At 41.1% G+C, this 24,369-nt stretch overlaps 1 protein-coding gene across 8 annotated transcripts in view; it reads left to right on the top strand.

Annotated features, from left to right (window-relative positions):
* Positions 1 to 24,369, top strand: part of col16a1 (collagen, type XVI, alpha 1) — a 70,395-nt gene that overhangs the window by 1,333 nt on the left and 44,693 nt on the right. For all 8 annotated transcript variants that reach the window (XM_044336669.1, XM_044336667.1, XM_044336663.1 and 5 more), the window contains exons 2-7: positions 4,283 to 4,407; positions 14,031 to 14,099; positions 14,185 to 14,302; positions 20,063 to 20,186; positions 20,913 to 21,194; positions 23,474 to 23,554. In XM_044336669.1, coding sequence (XP_044192604.1) covers positions 4,332 to 4,407; positions 14,031 to 14,099; positions 14,185 to 14,302; positions 20,063 to 20,186; positions 20,913 to 21,194; positions 23,474 to 23,554 — 750 coding nt within the window. In that variant the 5' untranslated portion in view covers positions 4,283 to 4,331. The remainder of the gene's footprint in view (positions 1 to 4,282; positions 4,408 to 14,030; positions 14,100 to 14,184; positions 14,303 to 20,062; positions 20,187 to 20,912; positions 21,195 to 23,473; positions 23,555 to 24,369) is intronic.

Here is a 24,369-nt window from a genome sequence, read left to right as displayed (position 1 = left end):
CCTCCTCACCTGCAGAAGACATCTTTTCATGAGGGGTTGAAAAAAAACAGGATCTAAGTACCCTATAGGAAAAAGCTCAGAAACTTATATGCTGCTGTATCTCCAGGGACTTTTTCCCCTGCAGTGATGGTTCTGCTCCCTCCTCTAAGCCTAGGGAATATAGCCCTGTAAACATTACAAATTGATGTCCTTGAATTTAACTACACATTAAGAGTTGCTCACTTAACCTGCTGCAGGCTGCACATGCAGTGTTTAGCTGTGGGCCATGTAGTATCTGTTTCACATACTGCTTCCAATTCCAGCCTGTGCTACAGGCCTGCAGCGAAGTGTATCATCCATTTGACTCTTTGCTTATTCGGGTCAGCAGTGAAGTGAACATTAGGCTATCAGAAATGTAAAATCAAGCTGAAGAAACGCAACGGGTCATCTGCTTGCCGAAGGCTGACTCATCCATGCGCAGCATGGGCTCAGGGCCAACTACTGTAGTTCACGTCATCAGAGTATGCCTCACTTTACATCATTACTTTACTGTGTGTCAGTGGACCAAAAGTGTCATGGCACTGGAACTTCGAGGCAGCCCGTGAGCAGATGCCCAGGGAGAGTTGTTTATGTTCAACACTCCCTACTTTTTTTTCCACAATCTGCAACTGTGCTGGCCTGTTTCTCATTCACAAATATTCAAGTGAAGGCACAGAAGACTGCCCAGAATGTAAGACTAGTGAAAACTTGCCTTGTGTCTCTGGTGTCATACAAGTTTGGATATTGCCTTCTCTAGTTTGCAAGTTTCTATTGCTCTGGGTCAGTGGATATCTGGAGTGTCTATCAACACCGCAGGGCATGTTTAGTTACTTTTATTCGCTCCTAGTTCCGCGTTTTAACAGGTCCGCAATGCACTCTTAGGTTTGCCCTGCAGCGCATCGGAAGTTCCGAGAGCCAGTGCTGTGTGTGCATGTTGCTGCATTCATGACACATCAGAATTACAGTAAAAAGAAGCTTCTGTCTGTAAAAAAATGTGTTGGTACCTTTTATGTTGCAACATAATTTATAGAGCTGTCTGAAAACACGGCAGCAAATTGACTGATGTCAACATCCATTCAATACTCTTTTAAACCACTTATTCTGTTAAGGTTCGTGTGGCTGTCAGACATCCAACAGTCATTTAAATTTTTTCACAATTAGAATCAATCGTACTCACAATAACTTAATAGAGTAGATTTTTCTGCATTTTGTAGAAATACAGCAATTGACTTTATTATTGCCTTCTGGATGTGTGCATCTGCTTACTCACAGTGCATGGCTTATATCACTGTGTGTGTGTCAAATAGGCATAAATGTCTCTCTACCTCTATCTGTTTGACAGTCTTCCTGTTCAAACTCACTGACCTTTTTTAAACCAAATGACTAATTGATTCATCAAGAAAATAATTGGCAGATTAATCAATGAATATAATTGTTAGTTGCGGCCCTACATCTGCGCCACACATACTGTATTTAAATGTGTGTGTATGTCAGTGACGCTAGCTGTCTATTCATTATGTGTTATCACTGCACTCCAGTCAACTTTTCCCTACACATCCTCTGCTGGGAGACGACTGTCTCTGGAGGATTCATTAGGGGTCACATCCTCACAGCCTGATCGGGAGGTTGTTTTCACAGCCCGGCACCAAAACCACTCTTGGCTGCTTATGTTTGTCTGTGTGAGATAGCGCAGCAGAGATTGGAAGCAGATATCCTGTGAGTTAGCTGTCTATCAATCTTTTTGCTGTAGTGTGCTGACAGAGAGAGAGAGCTGGAAAAGCAGCAAACCCTCAAATATTACATGACTGACACATTTATGCCGGGTTCTCCCGTTTAAACAGATGCAAAGTAGTTTAAACAGTGGGCTACTGGTTCACTGTTATTTAATCATCTGTGTCTGGGTGGCTAATAAGCAATTCTCTTGTCAGGCCATAGAGAGGACATGTTTCATTTAACTCTGTCAGAGTCTGTTCCTCTAAACAGCCTTTTGTTGGGGCTGTTGTTCCATCTGTAAGCGATGGCAATGATGATGAAATGTGTGACAACAAGAATTGCTAAGCACTGAGCACAAATTGCTTCCATTGTTATATAGGACAATATCGGTGCCTCTTTTGTCAGTGTACAAGGCAAAGTAAGCATTGAAGCCATAGAAAGTACTGGAACTGATAGCTGAGCTGGAAATAGAAAACAGGCAATTGGTCTGGACCTAGAATCAAAATGACTCCTAGAACCTTTCAGCAGCTCTGTATCTTCAAGGAAGACACATTGTTGTTAAAAAATGCCCAAGCTGAGAACAAGAATCAGAGCTGTGTTGTGATTGTCAGTGTTGGTCACCAGTTCTGTCGGCCTGCGCTTGTCTTCAGGCGTTTAGTGTTGGAAGACTTTCAAATCTGTCATTGTTTTCCTTCCTGTATTGGCTTCGTACTCAGTGACCCGATCACTCGCAGGCCTGCTTACTGGGCTCAGGGCCAGCCCAGCGGCCGAGCCCAGTGGTCTAAACTCGTACTAGCTTTATCTGCTAAAGCCAGCTGGGTGGTGGTGAAGCTGCGGATGTAGTACAGAGAGAGGAGACAGAGAGACATCCCTAGCAACATATATTAGGAAGCCTATTAAATTGTTTTGGATTATGGCCAGATAATAATAGCAATGGGCTGTAACTTTTCCTTCAGCCTATGTTCTCTGGACTGTGATGCATTATGTATTATGTACTGTGTGAACTTTCTTATTATTGTGATCATGTGGCATGAAGCCTATAATAATGGCTGCAGCTTTAGAGTGCTCAAACACGGCCATCTGGGGCTTTGATTAACCTTCCACCTATCCAACTGCAGGGGAAAAGTTGTTGTTTTTTTTTTTTTTAAACAATTGTTCTTGCTGTTAAACTTGCAGCTCTTTTTACTTAAAAGTGTCCATGTTGTCAGCAGTTGCACACACAGATAAACTTTGCCTTAACATGATTATAAAGATTATAAAAAAATCATTCTTCTTGTTGTTTCAGGTACAGACAGGCCACAAGCTTAGAACAAATGTCTCACTCTTTTCATTAAGCTTCAAAACCTGGCCTTTTAAAATGTAAGAAAACAAAGGGAACAACCATACCTTGAGTCAGCAGCCCCAAAATTGAATGCATAATTCACAATGAGGGGCAAGTCAAGCTGTCCTTGTTATTTCAGAACATAATTTGAAACACTGTCCTCCACCACATTGTCTGTTAGCGGTGCGCTGAGGGCAGTCAGGTCAGGCTAGATGCTATTCACACCGTGTTCTCGGCTGGGCAGGAGCGCCACATTGTGTACCCCTAGGGGAGCGTGGGGGTCATTTCTCCTGGTAGACGGGACAGGTGTGTGTACAGAGACACAGTCTGCTTGCTTGCCTGCCTTCAGGGCCTTGCTGTACCTGTAAACACTGCAGAGTTATGGGGTCCTCACACACGCTGAGGGCAAGTCCAGGTCAGCTGGGATGTGTTTGTGTGAGTCAGAGCGGGCGGTTTATGTGTGTGCATTCTTCTGTGTGTTCATGAGAAAGGGGGTTGTAGTAAGGAAGAGTGACTGTGGACACTGAGTATAGTGATTATTTAGACGTGGCATGCATTTTAATCCGTTCAAGACTGTGTGTGTGTGTGTGCTTGTTGTTGGGCCACGTGGAAGCATCTGGTGCAACACAGCCATGGCTCCAGTGGAATAGTCTCCAGATGTGTTTGTGTGTTTTGGCCCCACTGTCTGCTTGACTGTGAACCAAATTCACTACATGTAAATCATTTTACTCTCATGTGTGCGTGTCGCTTTGCTGTCTTGCATAAACAGTTTGTATTTGTTTGTAGCAGTGTGTGTGTACCTCTTCTTTGATTTTAAGAATGGTTTATTTTCTAGGTATGATCTCAGGTGTGTATGTGCACCTAAATGTATACTCACAGACATATTGCATGTGTGACTGTGTGTGTGTGTGTTTGTGATTGTGTGTCACAGCTGCCCAGTCAAGGGCCAACCAGATGGACAAGATAATGACTATGATCAGACTTTATAGAGTTACACTCCTTAATGAGGGACATTCTGGTTAATTCATATGCCACTAACAAAGCCTGCATCATACCACATAATTAACACATCAGCTATGACTGACTCATAAATATACATCAACGTCTATTTAGGAGTCAAGCATAATATGCAGCTGTCGGCAGAGAGAACAGACTTGGTGGCATGCTGACAGAATGTAGGAGATATTTGACTTTTTTGACTTTCCCTTTTTCTGTTTGTTCATCCGTCAGCTGGTGGTTGAGGTGAGGTGAGGTGAGGTGTGTTCAGAGGAGTGAAACCATGTGGCTTCTCTGCTCCTCTCTGACTCTGCTGGCCCTCAGCTTGGGTTCATGTGACACGCTGACATCGGAGCAAGGTGAGTTTCCCGCTTCCTCACTGAAGTTAAACTGTCTTGTTTTCATGAGAATAGGATTTTAAAGTGAGATGAAGATGAGCATTTACTCGAAATTGGATGCGCAGTATAAAATAACTGCATTAAATTACCAGCCACTGTGGAACTCTATTGAAGTCCGTTTTTTATCCAAGATTACTGCTGCTTACCGCCAAAGCTGTGAATAAAAATGTTTAATGGTAAAGGCCACAAAAAAATCACTAATTTCTCCCAACTAAATGCTTTTCACAACTCTTATGTCTTCATTTAAGTGCTAAAAAGTCACAAAACAATGCTGTCTGGAGCTAGGTTACAAGCACCTCCAACTGAGACTTTTTTCATATTTTCAAGCTAGAGTTGTTTTATTGACCAATTACCAACTTTTCACATTTTGGCGCCCATCTGACTTTGATGGAACTGTTTCTGTCTGTGTCTGCATATGTATATACCCTGTATGTGTGATGTGGCCCAAGGCTACAATGTAAATGAAGTGTAATTACAGCTTATGTGCATTTGAAGCTGGTGACTATTGGTGGCAGTGCGGTTAGGCTGTGGTAAAGAAGCATGTGTGTGTTTACCATCTGTGGTTGTGTTCCTCTTCATGAACCCTCAATCATTCTGAGTTCCTCTGTATTTGTACAGAAGACATACATTTTTATGGTTTCTGAATGTCTGGGTGTGTGCATAAATGAGTGTGTGAGCATGTGGAGATGCAGGTTTATCTGTGTGTTGATATGTTGGAGAGAATGTGTTTCTGTTTGTATCCATGTGTGTAGGTGTGACAGAGAGAGAAACAGACAACCAAGAGGCAGAGAGGTGAAGAGAAATCTCTTTTATTGTCTTGTTTTATTTATTTTGTTCTGAACTGTCATACTCCCTCATCACACTGTCAGTGTGTTCTCAGGGGCCAGCTCTGTGATCTCACTCGGGGGGCCGACCAATCCTCCATAGCCTGTGGAGCTCCGAAGGGAGCTTTGAGGAGGAGGGGGGTCCCTCCTGGGAGACCCTAGTCAGAGCTTTTCAGATGAGACTGAGTCAGCTTGCAGCTCCCCTGAGTCCTCTCCCCCAGTGGTTGGAAGAAAGTGCTTTCTCAAGTGCAGCTATAATATTTTGTCACAGCAAGCACCGCACCCACACACTATCACTATTCCTCCAACTCATCCAAATCTCTCCTTACTGGTAATTTGCTGACATTACAGCAGGAAGGCAGGTTTAAGTAAAACTAGTGTTGAAGAGTTGAGCTCAGTGATTGCATCGCAGTTCTGCAGTGTATCAGCCAGAGAAACCAGAGCCCATAGTTAAATTAAATGGCTGAAACTCCCTGCCTTTGGTAGTGTTACTAAGATGGATTTTTTTGTGTGCACCACAGACCCTCTGCAGTCTGAAGTAATGGATTTATGTATTGATTTGTTTTGACTTCGTTTCCCTCTGTCTGCATCTGAGCTTGTATGTTTTCTGGTGCCAATGAATTGCTGCATTAATAAACACATTTGTACTAAAACAGAAGTTAAAATTGATAAGCAGCTAGCAGCAAAAGCAGACATACAGTAAAGAGCCTGGTTAGCTCTTTTTTCTTTGATAGGATACAAAAACGTATCTGCTGTGTTTGCTTCTAAACTGATACGGACACCGTTTTTACACTGACACAGAATGTATACATTGTAAACTGATACTGACACCAATTAAGTGATGTTTAACACACCATGAAAGGGCTTCTTTATTTTCTTAATGTGCTGTAATTCCTTGTTGAAACACGATACTGGCTGGGTTCATTCAAAAGTGTCAACCAATGAATTATTGGTTGAAATAATGGCAAGGGTTAGGGTTAGTTTGATTGTGAAGTTTGATTTGATAGAAAGGGCTGGGGGGCCAGATTACAAAAAAATGCAATGGCTTCAGTTACATTTCATGATCACATCTACTAGCGTAATATTAACGGTTTTCTGAGGAAATCAGTCCTAAAAGACACTACTTAAGTGGTTTTATAAACCTCATTGGTTTAGAGAGTTTGAGACAGATTCTTAGGGCCATCTCACACCTACCTCGTTTGTAGTGGTGTAATGGAACGTAGTTGATCTGTGATCCATATGGTGATCGCTCCCCACAGTTCAGCGTGCATGTGAACTGCCGATTAACTGCAACATTTAATGTCTCATTTAAGACAAAGTAAACAAACTGCTGTAGCTGTAAGTCATGGACAGACAGCATGTTGCTAACACGGATTTTGAGGAGCATCGACCAAACCAGCATCTAACCAGTCCGTAGTGACATCTACAGATATGTTTACACGCTGTTTAATGTGCTGCAGCTGAGCAGCTACTTAACTATCTAGCTGCTAACTGACATTAGTGGTGCACTTCTCCCCGGTGAATGTTTGTTTGGTGGTTTGTTCAACACGCTAAGCTGCAGGACAAGATGTGTGTTCATGTTTGTAAGTTATCATCAAGTTTTGACTGGGCTAGCTAGTAGGCTGTCACAGATGGTGCCTGTATGTCAATGGTGAAAAAATAAACTCGAGCAAAACACCTAAACTTATATCTGCTCCAGGGGTGCTGCTTCATAAATGAGCCTGCGCTATAAGGTCTTGTTATAAAAAGCTGTGTTCTGCAATATGCAGAAAGTCAAGTCAAGACAAATGTGAACAGAAAATAATTAAAGATGTTTGAAAAAAACATATTTTGAGTTAGATTTTTTTAAGTGTATTTACCCCTTTTTTGTCAGATCTAATCCTGCTTCACATCTTCATTTACCCACATGCATGTGCACAGTTTGCGTACACAGAAACAAACACAGGATGCCAGACATTATGTGAAACAACACAATCTCACTGGAGAAGTTTACAGACCCCTGCAAGTCCTATCTAAGTTTATTGTTGGGAAAATGTTGTAAATTCGTGTGTGTCATGACTCAAGTCTGTGTGTGTTTGTGTGTGTGTGTGTACTTGTGAGAGTATATTGAAAGTGCGCCAGAGGCCTACAAAGGGAAAATGAGTGAGCTCATCCTTCTAAAGTGCTGCGTTTTAAGTCTTTCCACTCCTCTGTACTGCAATTTTATCTCTGGAAACCAACCAGGAATGTTCTCTCTTGTCTGTCTCATTTGCCCGAAAGGCGAGTGAGACAGACTCTCCCTCTGTCTCAGTCCCTCCTTTTCCTCCTATCACCCTCTTAGTTTGTCATGCTCCACCTTATTTTAGCCTCACATAGGCCATAATGATTTGTTATGTTGCATCAACTACATCACCCAGCATGCCCCTCTCCTTCCCATGTGTTGCATGAGTTTAATAGCTCCAGGACCTGGAAGACTCTCCCTCTGCAAGAGAGAAAGACTTTCTGCTGATCAGCAGCCCAGTCCAATTATCTTGGAATGCCACATTGTAAAGCACATTCGATAACTAGCCATACCCTCTCTTATTACAAACCACACAGCGCACACTCTGACACTGTGAACACACTCCTGACCTCTTCTCCCTAATGAAAGCACTCTTCCAAATGCTTTCTGGCACAAAAACCAAATTAAAAACTCAGAGTCAGTTGGTTTCAGTAGGCCCTGGCCACTAGAAGGCACTGGAAGATAAGGCCATTGATTACTAAACCCACAGAAGTTTGTTTAATATCACTCCCTCTAAGATGCAAGAAAGGTCAAACATGACTAATTTTAGCTGGGGTATTGCAGTAGGTCAGCTACAGTTGTATTAATATTGTACATAGACACTGCTCGTTGTCATAATGACTGCCTGAATTGTAAGGCTTTAATGTGAAGTCATTGGCTTCTGGGAAAGTTATATTACATTTTCCTACTTTCTATGTATTGATACATTTACAGTAATTAAATCATCCAGGGTTTGTCCTTGTCGCTCACTTTTTACTTGTACACCCTCCAAGTTGAGTGTAAGTCTCTTTACATCAAAAAGTATGACTTCTCTAAAGGCCTAAAATGTGCTGAATTTTTATCTTTGGCAAGGTGGAAACATGTGGGTACTCTCACAGCAGTGTGCTGCATGACTTGCCAGTGTAGTATCATTACCTGCTTTGGCAAGACTCAAACACAACCCATCAAAGAGGAAGTGAACCCAGCCAAGACCATCCAATCTCTTTAAGGCTACATGCAGCTACTAGCGGGATCCTGGAGTGGCACTCATACTTTGTGCTAATTAGCTTGTCAACAAGCAAATGATTTCCTTTGATCACAGCTTGAGAGGAAATGGGGTTCAAGTTCCGCAGTGTGTCCTCTGCCAAAGTGCTTTATGAGTACGCAACAGTCCACTAAAATATCATCCACCCTCCGACTTATGTAAAAACAACTTGTTTCTCCCATGAGCATGAGCAAAAATCCCACAATTTTACAAGTAAACACAGCAATAAGCTTGATTCATAGCTATATAAGAGAGGCAGCATATGCTTTATTTACCAATATATAATATATTTATTCATATGCAACAGCAGATCACATTGCTATAGCCTGTTCTTAAGCTGTTCATTTGAGTGTCCAATGATTCAAAATTTGCTGGCAAACTTCCTGCAATAGGATGGTCAGGCTTAACTTTCATTAGTTTAAGCTGTAGATTAGCTTAACAATTGTCAGCCACATCAGTCATCTTCAGTTATGCTTCCATCAGTTTCAATCCTCATTCACACATGGATTCGAAAAGTTGAGTGTGTAATTTTCATACTGTGCTTTTTTTTGATGTTGAAATTTGCATTGGAAGTATTCAATGCCAGACCTGCCAACACTCCCATTTTTCCTGGGTTTCTCCCATATTTTCACCCCGTCTCCCTCTGTGCTCCGGTTTTGTTGTTTCTCCTGGGAAACTCCAGTAATTTGCATGGCCCTCAACGTAATTATTTTGTATGTTTGTCTGACGTTACCCAAGTTGCCAGATCATCTATGAAACACAATCCACACACGACATACAATTTCATCCTATCTGTCACCACAACCCGATTCAAGGGGTGTGTGTACAGCTGCTCTCTGTGCAGGCAGTCTTTCCCCCAGTCTTCTGTCCTCCCTCTGCTGCTGATGTGATTCATTGCCTGCAGGTACTGCTGGTAGTGAGGAGGGGCTGGTTTGTCTCAGCCAGAGGCTAAGTTTACAAGAATTTGCCAAATTTTAAGATACGTGGCAAACTCAAATAAACAGTTAAGCTACATACAGACAGCTTTCATGTTATTAGCTTAACCAGCATGCTGTGTAGAACATGGTGGATGGGAAACTGCGGGCAAAACAGTTGAAATATCACTTTTCTACATGTTTATGCTTGTTGAACTGGTGGTTTGAAGTACTTATTGGCTTTTTACTCGCAATGGTTTTATTGCACTTACGGTAACGAGCATAGTTGTTGTCACCTCGACTTATCCTTCACTTCATCCCCCACTCCCTGCCGTTGCTGCTGAAAAAATCTCCCGATTTTGAAACCTAAATGTTGGCAGATATGTTCCACACATTGTTTATCATATTCAAGTCCCTGTCGCTTGTTACAGCTGCACTGAACAAAAAAGTTCTACAGGATTTTTTAGCCTCTTTCAGCTCAATGTTTCGATTTTGCCAGGTAACTATTTTGGTTCACTGTCACCGCTCCCATCATTCTTGCTTTCAGCCACAGGAGCCAGTTGCTTTCAGTGCAAAAGCTTTGATAAACCCATTGTACACTACCTGCCCAGCTCCAAAAGACACATCTAGCATGTCTGTTAGATGTGTAAATCCGCAACTTTTGGTAACACATTCTATCAATCTAATAAGTTGTTGATATGTCAGTGTTGTGTATACAGCTAGTTCTGCTGCCCTCCAGTGGCATAAAATAGATGAAAGATGGAAATGAATGCATCTTTAAGGTACTAATGCTAAAACCAAATGGTGTTAACTGTTTCACTCAACTGTACAGCTGAGGCTCACAAAGTACAAATGAAGCTGAAGGATACTGCATGTGTGACAATGTACAGCTCATGACCTACTCTCATTTTCACTGGCATATACAGCCCACAAAGGAGAGCATTTGATCGAGATTATGTTGGCCGATCTTTTAAAGGGGACATAACATGCTTTCTGTGACTTTCTCTCATTTATATACTGTTATATTACGGGATGTCTGTGTTTAACAAAGTACCAAAACATGAGGTGAACATCTGTAAAAATGCTCCCTGACAGTCAAAAGCCCAGGTTTCAGCCTGCTCTGAACGCTAGGTTTAAAGTTACCTCTACTCATCCTCAGATGGTTCGTGCATGCCCACAAATGGTTGTCCATTCCAAAGCCTTTCTTGCTAAGGTAGTTCCATGGGTTGTTCACACTGTCCACTTGCATATTTCAGATCGGATTTTGGCTCAATCATATAGGCTATGAGTGTATTTGAGAAGTTGACATCCGCAGTAAAGAATGAGACAAAGAAGTGAAATCCGACTACTATTGTTTACGTAGCGTCTCAAATTGGAGGAATTTTGCTGAGGGGCAGCTTTCCTAAGCTAACCAGTCAGAACAGAGTGGGCTCATTGAGACAGGGGCTTAAAGAGACAGCTAAAACAGCCTGTTTCAGACAGAGGCTGAAATGAGGGGCTGCATAAAGAGCCAGTATGAGATACATGAAGAGTTTTGTGAAATGTAAATCATGCAAAGATATTCTAGTAGAGCCCCAGAATAAAAAAACAGACCTGGAAGTGTGCATGATATGTCCCCTTTAAAACATGCCTGGATCAGCCCTGCTGCCAATCCTTAGGATCAGCTCGGGACATCTCTATCTGACAATGTAGAACATGAGCTTGACAAGCTGAGTTTGAGATGTTCTGAAATGGCCACTGGGGAGACAGTATTTAGGGTAAAACATGCCTCTTATAACTTAATTTCTTTATCTCAGGATAGAAGTATTACTGTCAGCCAGCCTTAGCATCACCCCAGACAAGAAACATATAGCCTCCAGAGTGCTAGTCTGGGTGTTTAGGGCAAGTTGCCTCTCCTCAAGTGACTCCTCACACCTCCCATTCCCTTTTCTTCACTTCCCCCCTCTGCACTCTCCTGTTCGTTCTCCCTCCTCTTTCCACGTTCTTCTCTCTTCTGCTGTTTAACTTTTCATTGTTGCTGCATGCTCTCCTCTAGCCAGGATGTCTCTACTCCTGACAAAGCCTTCATCTTGATTCTGTCTGATGGAAATTGGGTGGTGATGAAAAACAAAAGCAAAAAAGAGAGAGTAAGCGGTGACGAAAGGTAGAACTTACCATCTCTTGACTTCAAAAACACCTGCGTAGGGAGAAATGAAGATACGCTCTTTGTGTATGTGTGTGTGTCTTTTTTGAAAGGCAGCAGTGTCTTTGTGAGGCTGCAGAGTTTACTTTGTGCTGACACAGCAGAAGAGTTTTCAGGATGGACCAGTGAAGTTATAAATACAGTATGTGTGATTGTGTGTGCATGAGAGAGAGAGAGAGTGTGTGTGTGTGGAAAAAAGGATGTAAGATAGAATGAGAGAGAATATCAGAGGATTCAGAGGGCTCTACTCCAAACTTATGCTTGATACTTTCTGTACTCACCACTGTATCTGCTACTTTATTTGGAGGTCACTTTCGATTCATGCAATTTCTTTGACTTTTCATCACAGCTTCCCAAAACACCGCTGTTTGACATCTCTTTTCCACACCTTGAGTTGTACATGTAGACAGCAATAAGAGAATGACACACACTGCAGGCAGGCAGGCTAAAATCTGCTTTTGAAACGCTGTGTGTGTTTTAAAACCAAGACTAGCAGAAGCTGCAGGGTGTCAAGTGATGAACTTGATAATAGGTGATGAAGCACTAAATGTGATTTAATTCTTTCTTCAGCCGGACTCCGTGAAATTAAATTCCTAACTCATAATTAAAGTCAGTTGGATGTTATTATTTTAGTAATTATATTAGGCTCTTTCACCTCATTTTGATGTGACTTCCAGCCTGGATAAAGTTAAAATTTGAATAGAAACAGACAATGTGTTTCCACTGCATGCTTCAAGGCAACTTTCCGTGCACTGCACTCACTACTTCATCAAATAAAAATAACTTTATTATACTGAATCCATAAAACTAGGAGACACAAAAAACATTACTTTTGTTTGAAGAGCATTATTATTTTCAGTGTCTTAAGAAAAGAAGAAATTTCTTCCGGCTCTATGTTGTCCTCTAAAGTTTAATAGTGACCCTCAAAAAAACCCTACATCTGAATCTGCAGCTAATCTTAAATAATTTGACATTTTGGGGAAATGTGCTTATTAAGATTAACTCTCACATCTGTCCAATAAACACTCCAGCAGGCTTGAAAAGGGGAAATAGCCTGCTGTGTCCAAATGTAACGGGATCCACCTATCAGCACATCTAAAGCTCACTAATAAACACAATATGTCTTGTTTTGATTAATTTGTATAAAAAATAGAGTGCACAACGGAGTGTGTTTTTTTATGAGGAGTTACGTGCCGAACTGTTTTCACCAAATTGTCATTTTTACACTTTTTGTATGGATTTAACAAGCGAGATATAACATGTTAATTAGTGTCCTGTAGAGATGCTGGTTGGCAGATTTTGTTATCTTCCAACAGAGCCACACTGTTTCCATCTGTTTCCAATCTTTATGCTAAGTTAAGCTAACGGGTTGCTATAGCGTCATATTTAGCAGACAGACATGAGAGTTGTATTGATATTATGCAAAAGCCTGTTTCCCAAAAATTTTGAACTATTGTTTTAAGATTTGTGTTCCTTTACACACAATTACATATCTGATTTTTAGAAATGGACACCCTGAAAAAAACAATTCAATGATGTTGAGAACAGGTTCAGTGTCTTAACAGCCTTGTTGTTTGAACCTGAATACTGAATGAGGTTAAATCAAAGTGTCTAACCTTCAGCTGTGGTATGAAGCACTCATTAATGATTTAGAATATTACTGACAGCGACACAGCTCAAAGAAAATTATTAGGTTTTATTTTTGGTTAACACAAGGCACCACCTGCTTCCTGATTCTCTGCAGTCATAGTAAAAAAAAACAAAAAACAGTTTTTGAAAAACCGTGCCCTGTAGAATGTCTTGCTTGGGGCCTTGGTCCTTGGCCCCAAAGAGATCAATTAACTGTGGATCACAGTGATTCACAGGGTCCATGTCTACCTGTACCAGCACGTTTTTTCTACACATCTCACATCTCCCCCCATAGTCAGACAGGCCGCTCTGACAGGCAACACTTTCCTCTGTAACCTCCCCTGACAGGGTGAGAACATATCCATCAAACAGAGGCTACCGCGACAGACAAGCCTGGTGCAAGACAACCTGTCAGACCAGCTGTGTTCCTCTCTGCACAGCTTTGCCCTCATTTCATCTAGCTCTGTGTGTTTTACTCCCTTTTACCTTTCCAACTCCCTTTCTCTATCTTCCAGATCAATATTTCTGTTAACTTTCAAATGTGCAGTATGAATGTTTGAAGTTCCTTGTTCTCTCTCACAGAAACTCTATCCATTTCACCCAGAAGTAGGTGTGAAAGGATATTACATTTGAGATAACTTCTCAAAAGACTGATGTGCTCTTCTTGACAACTCATGAAGTACATTTTAGGGGTTTTACTGTTTACACATTCCCTTTTTTTCTTGTGTAACCTTCATCTTTGTCTCCGCAGATGTTCTATGCCCATCCATACAAGTGGATGAGTGGAAGTTTCCTCAGACGGCCAGGCACAATATCACTGGTGAAAAGACTGCTCAAATACGCAGATACATATCTTTCTCCAGGTTTTATTTGTGCAAGTGTTGATGAATACCATTTATTGTCAGGTTTTAATGTGGTGAGGAGATTTTCCCTGCTGAAGAGTCCAGATGTCAAGAAGATCCGTAACTCTCGTGGACCCGTCATTCTCCGCCTGGGCAAGACTGCACTCCTACGCCCCACCGAGTAAGTTTACTGTACATTTCTCCTATTGCGCCTTGCTCTTCTGCGAGCACCTACAAACACTCACACAAAAACACAGTGTGTACAGCTATAGAAGGTCGAGAATGTACAACAGGAAGTGAAATAACATGAATTTTCTGCTGGATTTTCAGCTTTCTGTAGGACTGTTGACAGACTCTTTCTTTTCATGCCATGTCTGAACAAAGGAAAGGCAGAGAAACTGAACACCCTACGGCTGATGAGCCTCTGAACCCTCTCTTCAACGTTTCAGCGCTGTCCAATGGCTGTTGTGTAATAAGCAGATACTTGGCAAACCATACACCACGAGTCAATCTCTGATTGCTTTTCCAGAAATACCACTTAATTTCCCTCACCACTGACACTGGCTTGTAAAACTGAACTGTAACAACCTTTTGGTTTTCCGGTTGTAACCACATTTACGTATTGTAATTAGTTTTCATAAGAAATGCCTGACTTATTTGCTTGAGCACAAACAATAGGAGTGATTAGCAGGCATGATGCAGTTGCCAGTATAAAAAATAAAAAAGTTACTCAGGTTTCGGTTTGATAGACGCATTTGAGAGCCTGAGCTTGTTCTGAACTTGTTTCTGGGCGAAGAGACCTGCAGCCATAAAATCCCAACAGAGCACCGCTTCCTTGCACGACATGGTTTTGCAGCTTGACATGGTGTAATTATGCTTTCCTGGGTTTCCATGTTGTTATTAGACAGTAGTTGGGTCTAGATTGTGTTTGGAATTTTGTGACAGGTGTTTATTAGGGTTACGTTCTGGCTGTTTTTCAGCCCCCTTTTTTGTTTTTTTCTTTCTTCAGTTCTTCTGAATTATAGCTGGTTTTCAGATGGCTGAGCTTCTTTCTACCCACCGATAAAGCAGTTTTTCAGAACTTGCCAATTGGGTCAGCCTGGAGTATTTTATCACTCTGTCCAGCACAGTGAGCTCCACTTGCTTGAAGGCCCAATAAATCTATCTACAAAACAGTCCTTTTTCGGTAGAGACATTTTGTTCTAAAAGTGTCACATATATTGTTTGTCACAGGCTTAGAGAGTAGTCGTGCTTACAGAAAGGGGGAAAAACACTAAAAAAAACTGTCACTTCTCAGGAAATCAGTATCTTTTTAGCCAAAGAGGAAAATCCAAGATGTTTTTGTTTTGCTTCTTACCATGCAGATCTTCTCTCTGCTGTTGGTTAGGGATTGTCATGATACAGCTTTTATTGAAATCCTGATGCCATCGAGAGCTTTGCTGTCAGTTTTATCGAGCAAGAATGCTACCTGGGTGACTTTTTAGAATAATCAATGTTAGCACATCAGCCTTGCCTGTTGCCTACCTTTCATTGTCTCTCCCTATACATAGAACTCACTGTCTTGTGTACATGTTTCCCAAAATGACTAAAAAGAATCAGAGGAGACGCTTGCTTTTCTTGTATTTGCCTTTTCGCCTTTGCCTTCGTGTCTCACCCAAAAGTACATAAAATCAGAGATGACTGTCTATGAGCATCATTTAGTTATAAGGTTCCCTCTCTTTATTTATTTGCTTTAAATTCTTTTTTACTTTTGCCTTCTTAAATTTCATTTTGTGGAAGGGTTTCAGGCATTTAGAAGAGTGGAGGCGGAGAACAGATGGGCGATTAAGGGATGCAGTTGTGAGGGAACAAGAGGGTTAAAGGTTCAAATTCAGGCAATAAGTGAATGCATCAGAACAAACCCTCAGGGTTGTTCTATGGCTTTTTTCTCAGCAACACTCTCAGTAAGTGTGCTCAGCATTTATGCATGCATATGTGTGTGTGCTAGTGTGCCTAAATCTGTCCCTGTGTGTACAGTATGAGTGCAGTTGCAGCAGCTTACGTTAGATTTTCAACCTTTCTCTGCCTTAGAGTATATACTGTATTTCTGAAATTGTATAATACATGGCTCCCATCCAGCACAGGCTCCCTGTCACTCAAATAGCTTTTTAATTCATTATTGTTGAGGTTGACTGAAATGTGAGGCATGTGTACAGTAATTGGAAAGCATTGTTTTTGCTTTGTATGAGAGGCTAATCCACTCAGCTAATCCAAGCTAACACAGATGAGTGACAGCCAGATGAAGCTACTTGTCTCTCGCTTCTCTCAATTGTCAGTTGACAGTGAAATAGGCACTAGCCATAACTGGTCACATCAATTTTAATTTCACAGAAATATGACTTGATTGCTTTGGGCAAGGTTTCTTTAATGCAGGTGATATTATGAGGTCAAGATCACAGCCATTTATGACAGAACTGAAATACATTTAATGAATTTAACATGTATTATCATGTAGCAAAAGTGGTACAATTTACAATTCAGAACTGAAGGAGGCTTTTGGATAAGAGGTGAAATGTCTCCAAGAACCTAAAACAAGTCCATTTGCCCGTGATTTAGACCTCGCTGGTTTAGTTTACAATTTGTTTGCACATTAAGCATTTTGCTGTTGCTCTTATCTTAAAATGAATTAATAAGAACAACTGTAGAATCAATTTTGATTACAAGATCAGCAAAATTATAAGCAACTAAAGAGATGGAGCAGAAAAGGTGGTGGCTTTCATGCTCTTTAAATGTTTCTGTAACCAGGGTAGAATCATGAAAGGAGGGGAATAAAAGAAAAGCGAAAGAGAGAAATAGAGATTATATTTTTAGAGAGCGGGGATATGAGTCAGTGAGGAGAGAAAGATACACTTTTAGATACTGCATTTCAGCCTACATGGGTGATGGGGCATGATTGCTAGTCTGGCTATTATTGAATTGAGCATGTACAGCGAGCTTGCCCAGACTCAATGCATTAGTAATAGAAAATGACTGCTGTTTTGGGGCTGTAACTTTGTAGAATTTATACCGTATAAACTTTTATAAACCTGGGGAATGTTTGAATGAATGAGTATACATGCCCTTTTTTTTTAGCTCTTTTCTGAGTCAAACTTCTAAAGTGCTTCAACCTTAGAGCTGCTATAACCACAGTGTTTAGCAGCTCAACTGGATTTGTGCAGATGGGAGCAGAGGTGCACATTTTTTTAAGGAGTCTGTCCCACTGGTCACCTTTTCCAGTATTTGACAAGAGATTTAAATTCTGCTTAGATCCACAAAAAGGCTTGGGCTGGCGCTGAGAATGGCAATAGAGTATACTGTATATGAACCAGCCATCAGCATATAGATGTTCTCATCATTGCAAGTAAGAGTCCTCAAGTCCTAAATATTTTAGCCACGCTAGCGGCAGGGCTGTACAGTCAGGGCAATGACGGTCATCAGTTGGTCCACCTCTTTGCTCCAGACCGAAATATTTCAACAAATATTAGATGGATTGCCATGAAATTTTGCACAGACATTTAAGGCCCCAAAGGATTAATCCTAATTACTTTGATGATCTCCTGACCTTTCATCTAGCACAACCAGCATGTCAAATTTTTCACTTCTTCAAGTGAAATATCTCAATATCCACTGGATGGATTAGAACAATTTTTATTACAGACATTTATGGTTTCCAGGCGATGTATCCCTTATGCCTTTCGTAATCCCCTGACCTTTCCTGTCGTGCCACCATGAGGTTGACATTTTTGGTTCATAGTTAAATGTCTGAACAACTATCCCCCCAGAATTGTTACAACTTTGGTGATGCCTTGACATTTTATCTAGCATAGCCTAATCATTCAGCAAAACTAATGACATTGCCATCAGCTTCAGCTGATAGAACTAATAAAATAGTTGCATCATGTAACATTTGGCCATTGAGATTGTTAAAACTAGCTATACTCTTGTAAACCCTTTTGTGTCAGGTACTAGATATTTAATTTTTTTTTTTATCAGTTGTATAATGCATCAAGGATAGAAACTTGCTCCAGTGTAAGCAATTGATTCCTGCACAATCAACAGTATAAGGGTGTCTACACTCATCTCCAGGTGATATTTCCATCTTAAACCAGAGATCTGCTTTTTCAACATTAGATTTCCTCTTTCCCTCTTCCCCTGTGCCTCTCTGGTGTGCACTGACTTTCTTCTGTCTCTCTCTTTTAGAAAAAAAAAGAAAAAGAAAAAAAAACAGCAGAAGTAACTTTCTCTCTGAGTTGGGAGAGGCTAGATCTGAATCTGTCTGGCCCATACTGAGTGATTTATCTCCCCATTGCATGTGTGTACAAGTGTGTGTGTGTGTGTGTGTGTCTGTTTGTGTCTGTGGGGTTTATGTGTTTTCTTTCCGGGACCCTGAATGTAATAGGCCAAGGTGAGGTACTTCCAACTTAAAAGTCAATAGTTTGTGAGTGGTTTTGTGCCCTGGAGCTCATGTCACTAATCGACAGCAAAACAACTCTATTCTCAACATTGATTTCACTCTCTTTCTCTCTCTATTTGTCTGTCTGTCTTACCATCTTCATATTGTCTACCTACACACTTTTCTGTGGATTAGTTAATATCAAACTCTTGTGCATTTCCATATACTACAAAGAATTTCTAGATCTCTCCACCTCTGTCTCTATTTCTCTCTCTCTTTCTCTCTATCTCCAGGTTCAGTATTTTCTCTTTCTCACCTTTTCTCCTACTCATCCTCTCTTTGTTTTGACGCCCTGTAGTTGGCTGTTTTCCCTTGGATCTTCCCTCAGTCATAAATCACTGTCACCCCACTTCTAGGAGTGGGAAACCAGCTGCCAGCATCAACAGTTCTGCATGCATGTGTGTGTGCGTGTATGCTTGCGTGCATGTGTGTGTGTGTGCGTGTGAGTAAAGAGAGAGAGAGAGAAAGAAATACAGCAAGAGAGAATATTTCAAAGTGTCCACCATCTCAGCGAGCATGCATTTCACTGGGCTTGTTTGTGAACCCTTCATCTCTCAATACATATACACACACCTCCATGCAGTGAATATGTGTGTGTGTGTGTATTTGTGTGCTCAGATGCCCTTGACCAAAACTGAGGGATGAGGCTTGCTGGACTGTATCTGCTATGAAAATTAATGCCAGAGGGTTATACACAGCAGGCTTTGCATTGTATTACTGACTGTAGTCACAGTGTGAGGAAAAAAGCAAGAAGGAGAAAAATAGGGAAAGAAAAACACATGCATAGAATATAAAAATGCACACAGAGGCATGTACAAGCACACACAAGACTTTGTCGCTTTATATCAAAGGAAGATACTTGAACCACAAAGTTATCTTAATTTGTCAAAAGCGCAGTTGAAGTGATGTTAGCTCTCTGGAACTTATGTCTTTTCACAGTCTGTACATGAAAACATATATACACATTCAAGATGCACAATATGCTCATATACATTCATGCCCATACAAATAACCTTACCTGCACACGTACACATCGATACACAGGTATTTACATCTAGTGTTGGGCAGTGACGCCTTATGTAGTAACAGTAATGTGATAATTTATTTCTTTTACAAGTGTTGTAAGTGATTACAATCATATTTATATTACAGTTATTAATCCCAGGAATCCTCCATTACTTTGGCATTTTTGGGGTCTGCTTGCTAGCTGTCTTAGCGAGAGTTTGATGGAGGGTTGATATCAGTTTGGTGTCTGTGTCTAGCTGCTCGTTGATGTGATGTGGGTGTGGGGTTTTTGGAGTTGTTGGAAGGTCACCTTTGATGGAGCTTTGCTGAGTAATAAAAATAATGTAACAAGTAATATAACTAATTGCTCCCCATAACAATTAACTGACCTGTATAATGTACTTAGATTCACAGTTTCAGAGCTCTCAGATATGAAGGACTGACTGACTGAACTCTGTATTGCAGTCATGTGTTTCCTCATGGCCTACCTGAGGAGTTCACCCTGATCTTCACCCTGGCGTTAAAGAAGGCTGCCCTGAGGGACACCATCTACCTCTTCCAGATATCTGATCAGCAGGGATACCCAAAGGTGCAGCCCTTTTTCCTGTTTAAAATTCAATCTTCTTAGCCTTGGCTTTTCTTTTATTTGCTCCCTCTTTGTTGAGTTGTCCACGTTCTTCTCTTCCTCCTGCAGACATCCCTGTATCCATATTTCCCTGCCTCTCTATTAACCTTCCTTCTCTTTGCCTTACCTTCCTCCCCTGTCCTCTTCCTCCCAGCATTCTCAGTCTCCCACCTTGTAGTCATCATTCCCTTTGTCTACTCATTTTTGCTGCCTCTCATCTCTCTTTTGCATAGTCATCTACTTTCCACTTCGATCGATCGATCTTTTCTCACGCGACACCTTTTCAATTCTCCCCCCTTTTCATTCCGGCGCGCCTTTTGTCCTATCTTATTCTTCATCCGCTCCCTGTCTCTCCATCGCTCCTCCCTCGATCATCTTCTTCTCTCCTCTTTCATTCACCTTCATTGTTATTCATGTGTGTTCCATAATGAAGCACTGGAGTCCCTCAGAGTCCGCATAATCACTAGGAGTCTGAGGCCAGATTTAAATACTCAATGTGTATGATGGATGGAGGCCAAATCCCCTCATTAGGAGTGATTGATTGGCTGTGCTGCTTTCGTGTGTAATTAATATGTCTTCCCCCTTACCTCATCTCTGCTACTGTGTTCTACAGCTTTGTCAGGTGGTAGTTGCATGTACATATTACTCTTTGTTGAAGCCACTGCCTTCTCTTCTCTTTCTGAAACCCAGCTCTCTGTAGACCTCAACGGCCCTGATGGCACCCTGTCCCTGAGAGCCAGAGGGGTAGACCCCAAATCTGACCTGGTGAGCTGCGTTTTCAATGGGGAGGGTGTGGAGTCCCTGATGGACCTGCGCTGGCACAAGGTGGCCATCAGCGTGCAACATGAGGCCGCCTCCCTCCACGTGGACTGCAGCTCCATCGAGACAAAACCCCTGGAGCCCCGTGGAGATCTGCCCACTGACGGACACACTCTGCTGGGCATTCGGGCTTCAAATGCTCAGCCTGTGCAGGTATGGATTTATGGAGAAATGGGCGAGAATATAAAGAAAAGATTTGATTGATTGATTGTTTATTTAAGCGTCCTGCACCTTTCTTGTGCCTAGCCCATATGGGCTTACAAGACACTAAACAATAACCAGGATAGCCACATGACAAAGAATGTACAGTTACACAAATTCAAGAAGAGCACATTTCAGAGCAGTCACTTAACATAACAGAAGTGTCCTGATGTGATGGATACATCTCTGTTTTAGCTGCCAAGCATCTCCTATAAATCTCATCTAAACAACATTAAAAAGCTAACTGAACATATTAGCTTCAGACAACCAAAATAAATCAGGATTCTTCAATTGGATCTTGTCAAACAAATAATTCCTCAAGTCACTGTACAAAGGGCAATGGAATACAAATTGAAACCCATCATGGGCAACACTAATTAAAGATATTTTTGGTCAGTATTTCCTCTGGCAACTGAATAAAAATTCCACAACCTCACCAAAATAACTGTGTCTGTGCTGTCTTGACTATAGAAGAGTTTTTAATCAAGGTTAAGATTTGCAATGTAAATGTCAACTAAACTCAGTCTTTGGAAGTGTGGTGACCTTTAGTCTCTCTCTGTGTGAAGAACAAACTGTTACTAGCCTGTTAAATGGGCCATGTTATACCCGTTTTCCACAAGTTCCACACAAACTCAGTTCCCTGGGGTCTTAATAAAATGTTTCTGACATGCTTTGGTCAAAATAGCACAAGGATCAAGCACCACAGCAGCTTTCTCATCGTGTCTAAGCAGCCCTGCTCGGAATGGCCAGTTTGACTATAAATAAAGTTAGATTTTGCGGTGATTTAATTGCAATACACGGATCAAATGGATACCGAAATAACTACATCATGATGTCAATTTGTAAAAAGCCCGAATTCATGCTTTGTCAGTTCTGTCCGCAAGATGACAAGCAAACAACTTTTAAAATACTTGTTTTCTGAATGGAGATAAAATAACTTAATCTAAAGACATACACACATCATCTAAAGGCATGTTATTATTATTGTATTATTGTTATACACATAGATATCTACATACTGTGTAACTTTAAAATTACATAAAATCACTGGCTTTTAAGATGTTTATTATTGATTACAGCAGCTGAAATGGTGTGTGACTCCAATGTTAGCTCCGGCTAGATTGAGAAGCAAGATTGAAGATAAATCCACTAAATCCCAAAAGTTTGAAAAACAAACTCCTCCTGCCGGTAAACTGCTCCAGATCAGAGAGTTTATTCCTTCAGAAGATGAGACAGCAGCAGCAGTGACGCAGGACTCTCTGGCTGTGCTCCCCGGCCGGCTCTGTCCTGCAGAGCTCCCTGGGGCTCAGCAGCCGTGTGTCGGCAAGCAGTGGCTCTGTCCCTTGTCCAGCCCCACGATATGCGTAAATTTTTTGCCCTTAGCTTAGCCTAGCCTAGCTTCATCACATGTGCCCCACATCTGAAGGGCTTGTTGAATCACATGAGTACAGAGCAAGCCTGCCCACATCAAACTGACTGGGTGGTCTTATTTCACTTATTTGTGTGTTAGTAGGCTCATCAGAGACCAAAATACACATGCACAAGCACTGAAAAAGTCAGTTTTTTCATAATATGGTCCGTTTAAAGATGTGGTTTGAATGAACCAACTTCCTTTATTGGGACCTTCACCATAGAGAATGGCATGGTAGTGCGCTGTTAAATAATTTTATGGGAACTAACATCCCATAAAGGCCTTTGTACTGAAATAATTCATTCTCTCCATGTGTGTAGGTGTATATTCATATTTGTGTATTTGTCTGTGTATGTGTTTTAGACCATAGGCTTTGCCCCTGAGGGGCTGTTTTCTTTAAGGCAATCTCATTCAGTCCTGATTAAAAAGTGAGCGGACTACCTGGGAGAGTGGGCCTGTAGTGAGCCGGCACTATTAACACTAAATAGATCCAGTAATCCAGGCGCTTAGTTTGATGATCAATTAACTGGCCTACTTAGAAAGTATGCAGGGTCTTTTGTTAGCACAGGGAGGATGTATTCATACATGCACGCACACACACTTGTATACACACACACAGAAACCTCCTGACAAAGTGCTTGCCTAATACATTTTATAAATGAGAAATGAATTGGCTCTCAACCTTGTTTACTTCCTCATTTAAACTTTTTTTTTTACATTATTGAATAAACAAAGCAGAGGACATATGGAGGCCTGTACATGGAATACTATATATCACAATATCTTTTTTTCTCCTCTTCTCTCTCTCTTGCTCTCTCAGATGGACATTCAGCAGGTGATGCTCTACTGTGACCCCTCCCTTGCCATTCAGGAGGCCTGCTGCGAGATACCTGGGGCTCGGGTGAGACCATTAACATTACATTACTGTCTAACAATGAATTTGTATGGGATACACCCTGAATTCTCCTCACCTACAGTTCTAGTTCAGTTCTGTTTTATTTAAGTAACTCACCGAATGAAATGCTAATTTGGAGCATCATCTCACCTCAGTTAAAATTCTCTGAACCTAAGCTAAACTAACTCCACTGACAATAACTCAACACTTGTTGCAGCTTCTTCACAATAAAAGTCAGTCATCCACTTGAAGGTTTTTACTGCAGCAACAGCTGCAGGAAAAGCTGAGTGTGCATTATCAGAATTAAACACCAATTAAACACCACACACCAACAGTCTCTACATTTGCTCTGGAGGCTTATTCTTGTTAATCAGCAAAAGTTTGTCTTCATAATGCAGAATACTGTTTTTTATTAACTTCTTTTAGGTCATCAGAAAAGAAAAAAAAGAAGACTTGGCAGCTCACCTTAGATTTTGTTATGCAGGAGGAGACCTTACTACTGCATATAGCACTCCTTCCATTACTTAACTTAGCCTTCCACAAATATGAAAAAGCCTGACTTATTATATTGGTTAACACAATGTTCTTCGGAGGCTTTGTTTAACATAGGGTATTATGTATACAAATTGACTAGGGCTTAAAGTAATTCCATTGTGTGCAGTTATGCCACATCAACTGTGGTTTTCCAATACTGTTTGTACTCCTTAGTGTAAATGCTTAATTAAAAGTATCATTTGCTCTCTTTTGCAGATTTAGAAGTGCCATTTTATATCATTTTTTCCTTTATAGTTATCTCCCTTTTTCATGCCCATTTACCTCTT

The sequence above is a fragment of the Thunnus albacares genome, chromosome 19, assembly GCF_914725855.1.
Source record: "Thunnus albacares chromosome 19, fThuAlb1.1, whole genome shotgun sequence".
NCBI lineage: Eukaryota > Metazoa > Chordata > Actinopteri > Scombriformes > Scombridae > Thunnus > Thunnus albacares.
The sequence above is the reverse complement of the archived record's forward strand: the minus strand, read 5'-3'. Positions and strand labels throughout refer to the sequence as shown.